Consider the following 10,368-nt stretch of genomic DNA (forward strand, 5'->3'; position numbering starts at 1 on the left):
TCCCCCCCTCCCGTGTTGGGGGACTCTGCGCTGCTCAGCGGGGGGTTGTAAAGAGGCCACCCGCCGCCCACAGAGTGCAATGGGAGAACCGGCGTCCCAGTGTACAGCCGCGCAGATTTGATTTCTCTTAAAAGATGAAGAAAGGAAGAAGAGAAGCCGCAGAGCCATCAGGATGCAAACGACCACAGTTTAAAAAAAATAAATAAAAAAAAAAAAGACACACAAATGTAAGTCTGCTGTAACTGTAAGCAGCATTTTGGGCTGTAATTAATTCTCCTACTCTTTGGGCCTCAGCCTAAAGCGCTGCTTCTCCCACATTACAAACACACATTTCCACGGTGCCTCGGTGGCTTCAGCTTTCATTCCTACATTTTGAGTCGGGCCAGAGACCTTTGTTGCATTTCATTCCCCTCCTCTCTCTCTCCTCACTTCCTGTCAGCTGTCTCCTGCTGACTTCATACTAGGGACATACAAATGTCTATTACGTATCGATGATTTACTTACTTCTGATGGTATTTGGCAGATAGTTTGATTTTGATACATTAACCTACATTAATAAAGTGAAGGAGAATTGAATTGAGTTACGTTTGTGGTGCTCACGTCATAAAAAAAATAAATGGGAGCAACACATTTATCCAAAGATGGTGTCCTTTTTATTCTGGGACAATATACCGTTTTGTTTTTTTTTTACTGTCATTTTAATCAACTGACACACAGCGAGGTCTGTGGATCGTTTCCAAAGAGATTCATGGATTTTTTTTTTTTTTTTTAAACATAATTTAATGTGACAATGCCAACAAACAAAATTCAGTTCATTCAGCTCAATAATCTTGGAGTGGAGGCAGAGACTGAAAACCTTTAAAAACACAAAAGAGTTCAATAACAAAAGCACCTTCATGCGAGGACATGTGGTCCTCAAGTGTAGAAATACACAATAAGTCTTCTCATTTCAGAGGATTTCTGCCCACGTAATTGGAGACTCAAGTGGATTTAAGATTAGGAGCTAAACAGCTCGTTTGATTGACACAAATTAGACAACAAAGATTGAAAAGCAGGAGATCTATACGAAGAAAAATAGTCATTATTGGGATTTGTTTTTAAAATCTTTATTGTTGGGGCACTGTGGGGAACCAACAAATCAGGGAGACACTTCTAAAAAGTTCCTCCCGATTGTTAACTGATGAACGCATTTTGTTTCAGTTTCCCGATGGTTTTTCTGTCTCGTCTTTCGAAACGAGAACAGACAGAAAAAGTTTACCGCAGTGCAGAAAAGTGAGTGCAAATTGAGCTCTTGAAAGTGTGAAATAAAGGCTACTTGCGAATGCGCAGTTAAAACATAACCACCTGCAGTTTAAACAGCAGAATCAACAAGCAGCGCTCCAGATTTAGAGCTGTCGACGCAAGGGAGAACATTACACTGAATAGATTAATCAGGAGGGGAGGAGCGCGCTGTCACACTCATTCACACAACACAATTGTCACGGCACATGACATATGTTAAGATTGATGATCTTTACTTCACATTCACTTTTTTCTACCCTCCTAATCCTGTTTTTATCGCCGTTAAACCTTTCAGTTTATTTTATGTCGCTTTTCACCTCAGACACAGATGGTGAAAATACCGTAAAAGTATGTAAATATTATGTGTTGTACCTCTTTTTGTTCTTCACGTGCCTTCTTCATCCTCTTCATCCCACCACAGTTCCCATCCCGTCCAAGCTGAACGGCTCGTCCCTGTCGGCCCTGTCCCTCTGTAAGGAGGGCCTCGGTATGGGAGCCGTGTCCAACCCGGCCGAGGTCTTCTGCTCCGTCCCGGGTCGCCTGTCGCTGCTCAGCTCCACCTCCAAGTACAAGGTGACGGTCGGGGAGGTGCAGCGGCGCCTCTCCCCACCTGAGTGCCTCAACGCTTCTCTCCTGGGTGGAGTCCTCCGCAGGTGAGAGGAGGAAGAAGAAGAAGAGATGTTGTTTATTTTTATCATTTTTGGGAGTCAAATTAGGACTCAAAGGCCTGCAGTCAAAAACAAAAATATAAATTAAATCAATGATTCATGACCTTTGCTTTTTTTTTTTTCTTCTTCTTCATAAATAATGAGTTTTACCTCTGTGTGCCTCTAAAATGTAGTAAAATAAAGTCTGGGAAGGAAGCAGCTGTCATTGGTTGAAATGATCACAGCAATCTTTGACAAGCAGTCTTATTTAGACAGTGGTCAGCGGTACAGAATCACAAGCCTTAAAGTTTGAGAACAAATGCAGATAAAACAGCTTTTTTGACGTAGCGGTCATCTGCAAACTCAACCATAAACATACATGTTGGAAGTTCAAGTTCAAATCATTACAATTCAGCATTTAAAGGTCCGGTGTGTTCGATGTTGCAGGAATTTATTGGCAGAAATAGAATATAGTATTCATTGTAATGTTTTGAGGAGTGTAAAATCACCTTGTTATGTTTTTGTTACATTAGAATGAGCCCTTCATATCTGCACAGGGAGAGGGTCCTCTTTAATGGAGCGCGCCATGTAGCACCGCCATGTTTCTACAGTAGCTTAAAGACAAACAGGAGTTTTGCTTCTCCTACGGTGGCCACGTAGGTTCACTTGGCTCAGTTGGTTACAATCTGCAACCTCACCGCAAGATGCTACTAAATCCTGCACACTGCTCCTTTAAATCAGTGAACAACACCAGCAGTAAGTAGACAGATTAGATGGTGTTAAATCATTTGTGTGGCAATAATAACAATAAATAATCCAACAAAAATAAACAAAGAAATCCATCGCAAAAGAGAAAGAAAAAAAAAAAATCACTTCTCAATCATCAACCGATGCCTGAATGATCAATAACGACAACGCAGCTGAGATCCAGTGAGCATCAGAAGATGATATTTAATACTGTAAAGACGATCGACTTAATTAGACCTCGAAGCGAGTGAAATAACTGGACCTGTTAAGTACCCGTGTCTGAGCACCTGATGTGATTCACTGACCTGGAGCAATCTCAACATGAGAGAGGATCTTGGAAGCCTCCACCAACCTTTACACTGCATTTTAAATCAAAATATAACAAGCTCAATTGTATAGCAAGTCCTGGTGCTTTACTGCACAGAGTTGCTGCTTTATGGCACCAAAGGAAAAAAAAAAAAAAAAAAAAAAAAAAAGCTGCTCTGTTGTTCCAGCGCCAAAAGACGCAGCAGTTCCAGGACTCTTCGAGTAATGAAAAACACGACATGTGACATGTTTATCTTCTTCAGAAACGGCAAAACAGAAGAGGAATTTATAGTTTTAACTCTGCCAAACAATGGCATCATGAATAAAACAGATGGAAGAGTTGAAAGTTACCAAACATCTTCTTTTCCATACTTATTTATATACTTATTCCACACTTATTTTTTTTTTTTATTGTTTTAACTGTGTAATGTGTAACTAAGCATGGGATCGAGCTCCCTTCCTTACTTTAGATCTGTGGAATATAATTTCTATAAAGTTATTTTATGTAAAAACGCTTTACATCTCCATGATTCAGGCTCTTGGTGTAAACTTCCTTTGCGACGTGCACCATACACAAGAACAATTTTTTTTCCCTTCCCCCCCACCTCCCCCCAACGAAGCTTTTCAGAGTAAGATCGCTTTAATTTAACTACGGGGGCCAGGGCTGAGGACCCGAAATGGGTCATGAGACTAAATCACAAGAGAAGCAATGTGGTTTAATGAACTGCGGCCTCGAGGCAAAGAGAACAACTTTATGATTTGGGTTTCGGGCTGAAATACTTTAAGAGGACATAATTAAAAGATCTAAAGGGGTAGTAAAAACCCCAGTCGCTCCTCCGCAGAGAGATACGAGCTACCACAGCGATAACAATACATTACAGCCTATCATTTCCAGGCACTTGAATATTTTACTTTGTACAGATTAAAAAAAAAATTAACTCCACCAGTTATTTGACACCTATATGAACTATTATATATAAACTATACGATCAGTTTATAAATTATAATGCATTGTGTAAATAAACCAATCAACAGTATATATGGTAGTTAACTCTTCCTACTACTTCCAGAGTAGTACATCACTATGATCTATTATCATGAGATATAACAATGTTCAGAGGTCGTTTTCTGATAATACTGCAATGCTTTTACTGCAGGATGTATTTTAACACTGTGGTGTTACTACTTTTATTTCCAGCTGCTTATCATATAAATACCAAGAAATATTTCTATATGAATTAAAATTGAAATTTGCTTCATTTTATCTTAAAAGTTATACATGTGGAGAATCAAAAACTCCTAAACACTTGTCTAAATGATGAATCGTGTTTGATTAAAGTGTGTCCAGCTAATTGTTGTGTTATTAAACAATGTTAACGCTTAAGTGATTTTAAATTGAATCGTATGAGAAGAAACGCAGGACAGTAAAGCCATAAGCAGAGGATGAAAGGCAGAACAGGAAAAAAAAAAAAAAAATACTGGATACTATCGGTGTTGACAGGGAACATAGGGAGATTTCAGCTTCATGCACACACACACACACACACACACACACACACACACACACACACACACACACACACACACACACACACAATCCTAGATATACAGAGATAAGACGCACATACAGAGGGACACAAAGAAACACATTCACTTCAACAAACACACAAAACACCACAACAAAACTCATTAAGACAAACACACACACACACACGCACACACACACACACACACACACACACACACACACACACACACACACACACAAACACACACGGACCATCTCCTAAAAACTGCTCTCTCTGTTTCCCCGTCTCCCCTCAGGGCGAAGTCAAAGAATGGTGGCCGCTGTCTGAGAGAGCGTCTGGAGAAGATTGGCCTCAACCTGCCCGCCGGGCGACGCAAGGCAGCCAACGTCACTCTCCTAACATCTCTAGTGGAGGGTAGGGAACACACACACACACACACACACACACACACACACACACACACACACACACACACACACACACACACACACACACACGTGATACAGTGACCTGCATATATCCCGACAGATAGAGACACATATTCACACAGAAATATCCTCGCATGAACACACATGAATAAACAGCCGCAGCATGGATGGCTGCATGTGTGTGCGTGTGCGCACACGAGTGGAGGGTGTGATTTGAAAAGCTGAAGCTGCAGCACAAAGCCAAAGAGCAGTGAACTGTTTGACTGGTGAAAGTGAGAAAAATGGCTGCGGAGTTAGTCTGCTGACCCGACCTGACCGCGGCAGTTACACCAGTTGATTGTGTCATTTGTTTATTTGGATAATTATTTGATATGAATTCTGCAACTGAAGCACTCTGACAGACATAGTAGCTGCTTTTTTTTTCTTGTTTTTTTTTTTTGCTCGACAAGCAGAAGACTACTTTTTTTATTTTATTTTTTTAAATTTTAGCACTGTGCTAAATTTGACTGGGTTCTCTTTTTAATCTCTCTTCTCCTCCTCCTCCAGGTGAGGCCGTCCATCTGGCGCGGGACTTCGGTTATGTGTGTGAAACAGAGTTTCCAGCCAGAGCCACAGCTGAGTATCTGTGCAGGCAGAGCGAGCCCGACCAGCTCCCAACACGACGCAGCATGCTGCTCGCCACCAAGTGAGTGGCTCCTCCCTCCTTCTGCATATTTTATTCTTAAATTCATCTTGTATGAAATAGCTTTTTTTTTTTTTTTTTTTTTTTAAGGATGAGGCTGGCTCATGTAAAGACCAAAACCAGGACTCAGTTTCTCAACTTTCCAAACTGGTGCCTTTCACGCCCCGAAAAGGTTAAATAACTTCCTGAAACCGCTCGACACTCCTAGGCTGGCTCCGCCCAAATATTGCTTCCAGCTTTCATTTGCTGTCGTTATAGTCTGGAAACCCTGTTGGCATTCGGTTTGGACAGCCAAAGTGAAAAGTTTGTTTTCTAAGCGTTTGCGACACGAGGAAAAAGAAGTTGAGGACACGGTGTGGCACTCTGCTCACATTGAAGGAAGATCTGTATATAACTTGGTGGGTTTCGGCCCAGAACATACATCATAGAGACTCACAGGTCCATGCTGATTGGATAAAGGTTGCTCCAATAGTTTCAACCCAATCCGGAGGTCTCCGCCCATTAAGATGCAACAACTGAAAATAATCCAGCAGGCGAGGACACTGCAGTTCACAGCAAACAATAACCAAACAGGTGCAAAGAGTACATTTGTTGGGAAGTATTTACAACTGGGTAGTGAATATTTACCGTATGTAGATCTGACACAACCACCACTGCTACAAATACTTTATGTTTTTGTTTTTTGACTGTAAGAAAAATATAGACAACTCGTATTGAATATGACAGACAAGATCAGAGTAAAATGCTTCAAACATTTAGCTTCTAATAAAAAAAAATTTTTTAAAACACCAGAGAAGTTTTGAATTTCTTTCCATACTTGATTTCATTCTCGAACTTGGAAACAGTAAAATTACTCATTGAAAAGTCCACTTGACTTAAACTTGACGAAGGCCATGAGAGGTGGCTGAAAGCTCTGAAAAAAGCTTTGTTCGTTGATGAAAGAAAAAAACGAAACATTCTGTGCAATGGGAACTGTTACATTTCTATAACTGGGAAAGATTAAAGTTGATGTGCGTGTTTATAGTACACGATTGTTTGCGTTCTCCGAAAGACTTTGAAGGAGTACAAATGTTTACTTTGACAGATATTTTGGGTTCCAACGAGGGTTACGACTAGCCTCGCTCTGCCCGCTTATTGCTCACAGCTTTCATTCCCCCCCCCATGATTACGGTCTGGAAACCCTGTTCACATTGAGGTCTGGAAACCCTGTTTACATTGAGGTCTGGAAACCCTGTTTACATTGAGGTCTGAAAATCCTGTTTACATTGAGGTCTGGAAACCTTGTTCACATTGAGGTCTGAAAACCCTGTTTACATTGAGGTCTGGAAACCCTGTTTACATTGAGGTCTGGAAACCCTGTTTACATTGAGGTTTGCCCAGCAAACTGTGATGGGAGGACCAATCAGTGACCAGTAGGGGTGGCTATGTGCAATGAAGTCGCTCTAGAGTTTTAGGGCACAACATGTGGTACATGGTGTTCAAACGCTGCTCAAAATTAAGTCAAGGTCCAGATCCATATTTTAAAACCAGACTATGCAATGACAAAATTCATTAAAAAAAATACGGGCATGTTGTGTACTATTTTTCTAAAGGCTAACTTGGACACCACTGACCACTAGTTTGTCAGTAGCTGAGTATATCTAAGAGCAACCTAATGCCTCGTCTCTTTTCTTCGCAGGGAAATCTGTAAAGAGTTTGTGGACCTGATGTCCCAGGACCGCTCTCCGCTCGGCGGCAGTCGACCCACTCCCTGCCTGGAGCCCGGCGTGCAGGGAAGCCTCACCCACTTCAGCCTGCTCACCCACGGCTTCGGTACCCCCGCCATCTGCGCAGCGCTCTCCGCCTTCCAGAGCTACCTGATGGAGGCGATCAAAATGCTGGACAAAGGAGAGGGAGGAGGGAAGAGCCACCACGACAAGGAGATGAAGCACCGCAAATAGAGGGGGAGGGGGCCAAACGGGTGTGGATGGACGAAACGGGACGAGCGGCAGGAGGGCAGAGAAAAGACTGACTGGCGCCCCTCCGCGTCTTTACCTTCGCCCTCAGGATAAAAACTGAGACTTTTACCTCCCAGAAACCTCCGCGGCCCCTCTCGTCGTCGAGGAGGCGGGGTCTTTGATGATATCTGTACTGTAATGTGTGTCCACAACCACCTCACTCAAAATGACGCATGGACCTCTCTTCTCAGTAGCCGGTTTGTGTCACGATGGCGTCCACTCAGCATCTCTTCAAGGATGAGTTCCCACATATGGCAGTGTGCTTACATTTACCCCCCCCCCCCTGCTCTTTTTATTTACTTTGGTAAACATGTCAACTTTATGTGTGTTTTAGAAGCCCCTGCTGGTCATCACACACACACACACACACGCACACGCACACACACACACACACACACACACGCACACACACACACTGTTCGGACTGAACTCACCTGGGAAGCGTCGTAAGCCATATCGGAGATGACAACCTGCTCTGTGCTCCTCTTGAACTTTTTGGGAGACTTTTATCTCCACCTGATTGGACAAGCACCGCTTCCATATGTAGTTCTTCATCGTGGGTGGTCATGGGAAATCGAGTTCTCTGGGCTCTCTTGCGGTGGGGTGAGGAGGAGTGAGAGGCAGCTAAAGGAGATTTGTTTTCTTTTATTTTGAAGTACTGCGTGTTGGTAACTTAAGAAAAATTACACAAATCATTTTGTACTTTCTGTGTATGTTTATTATTAATGTTATTACTGTTGTTATTATTATTGTATTACGGCATAAATGTAATATATTATTAAAGAATTAAGAACTGATCGGTTGAGTTTCATGAGTCTGTTTTAACGTCAGATAAAAAGTAACGGCACCGCTGTTAACTTCTGATGCCCTCGACTTTTAAATGCAAAAGTGATCATGGGGTTTTATTTGCTTTTATTGTGTATTTATTGTTAATGCTTTCACTTCTCTTTCACTCTGTCACAATAATGACACTTTTATGTATTTAAAGTCTGCTGTTACTTCAACAGAAACATCTTCGCAAAGACCACCAATTAACTTTCGTTCATTATTGATATAATCCAAGTCCATTTTTTTTTTTACCATTTTACTCAGTTAATCGTTTAGATCAAAGCAATGTCTTGGAGCTCAAAGTGCCATCTTTTAAACTGATTGACTAATAGTCCAAAACCAAAAAGATATTACATTTAAAATCATATTAAACAGAAAAAAAACCGCAACAAAATCAATGAATGTTTGGGATTTTCGACTGCTTCGGTTCAGACTTCAAATGTATTCAAAACTACTACTAGATCCGTTGCCATAGGACTTAAACATTCATGGTCCCCACGGGGGACACCAATCCTCTAACTTTTCTTCCAGCACCTGTGCATTGAGTGAATTTCTCAACATCTTCTGAACCAACGAACGTGGAAAAAGTCATGGTTTGATTTGTGACCTGAAAAAAAAATGTATGATAGTCCTCTCAGACTCAGCTGTTCTTGGTGTTCAGATCTTAGTAGCTAACACGCTAGGCTGAGATAGTAACATAGTACTATTATGCATCACCTTTGAAACATCAGTGTGCCAGCATCGTCTTACCAGCGCGCATCCGTTAGTTAAAACACACTCCCCGGCCAGATGCGTGCACGTACGGCTGCTGACACCGCAAAAGCAGAATATTTCTATTTATACAACTTTCTGAAGTCCACCACGAGCAACACGAGTGGAAAAGACTGTCTTGCACTGAGCCCCTGTTACAGCAATGCCAGCGTGGGTGCAGCCATGTCTGGTTTCTTAAAAAAAAAAAAAAAAAAAAAAAAAAAAAAAAAAAAAAGACATTTAACCATCAATACAATACTAATATAAAAAAAAAAAAAAAAAAAAAAAAAAAAAAGACATTTAACCATCAATACAATACTAATATTAAAAAAAAAAAAAAAAAAAAAAAAAAAAAAAATGTCGTGCCAGTCTAAAAACGAGCACAAATTCCTTAATCCAGCGCAGACTCAGCAACCTCACGTGTTCACCCCTCAAGGGGCCACTCGTACAAAAAAAAATACAAAATAAATCAGGGCCCCGTCTCGGCGTGCAGAGATCCAGCAGGGGCCCCCGATTGGAGACGGCGGCTGCAGCCCCGAACCGAACGCCGTACCTGGGAACAACTCCCTCCCTCCCCCCCTCCTCCTCCTCCTCACCTCAACCCATCTGGTCCCCCCCCCCACCATTTCTCCCACCGACCACCTCTCACCTCCGCTTGCACAGTCCTTCACTTTATTTAACCGGGACGAGGCTCTCGACGCAATTACTGCTTTCCAGGGAACGCACACGTACACTCGTCGCCCGCTCGTAACACTCTCCAACATCACTCATCCCCTACCTGCCGTATCTTCCTGTCTCTCCTCCCATCTCATTACCCTCCTGTGTCGTCGTCTCCCCCCCCCCCCCCTTCTCCTTCCCTCTCCCATCCCCATCCCTTCATCTCCCTCTCTGTAACCTAACTTCCCCCCCCCCTCCCCTTCTCCTCCCCCCCATCCCCCTCCCTCCCATTCTCTCCCTCTATCTGACACTCGGCGGGCCGCTCTCCATCTCTCTCTCTGTGCCTCCAGGCAAACATATGCTGCTCTTCCCGTCAGATTCCGGTGTGTTTGAGAGAGGAGGGATTGTTTAATGTTTATTAATCACCTGTCTGTGGCGGAGAGAGGAGACGATGATAGAGCCACACACACACACACACACACACACACACACACACACACACACGCGCGCGCACAC

The 10,368-nt window shown here is 42.5% G+C and overlaps 1 protein-coding gene across 1 annotated transcript in view; it reads left to right on the forward strand.

Moving 5' to 3' along the window:
• Positions 1-8,414, forward strand: part of tfap2e (transcription factor AP-2 epsilon) — a 14,101-nt gene extending 5,687 nt beyond the window's left edge. Inside the window, exons 4-7 of the mRNA XM_069176791.1 lie at positions 1,703-1,934; positions 4,806-4,924; positions 5,485-5,623; positions 7,299-8,414. Coding sequence (XP_069032892.1) covers positions 1,703-1,934; positions 4,806-4,924; positions 5,485-5,623; positions 7,299-7,560 — 752 coding nt within the window. The 3' untranslated portion in view covers positions 7,561-8,414. The remainder of the gene's footprint in view (positions 1-1,702; positions 1,935-4,805; positions 4,925-5,484; positions 5,624-7,298) is intronic.
• Positions 8,415-10,368: the final 1,954 nt, after the last annotated feature.

Source organism: Embiotoca jacksoni, unplaced genomic scaffold (genome assembly GCF_022577435.1).
Source record: "Embiotoca jacksoni isolate LCO1_2020_lvr unplaced genomic scaffold, fEmbJac1.0.p SCAF_7, whole genome shotgun sequence".
Classification (NCBI taxonomy): Eukaryota; Metazoa; Chordata; class Actinopteri; family Embiotocidae; genus Embiotoca; species Embiotoca jacksoni.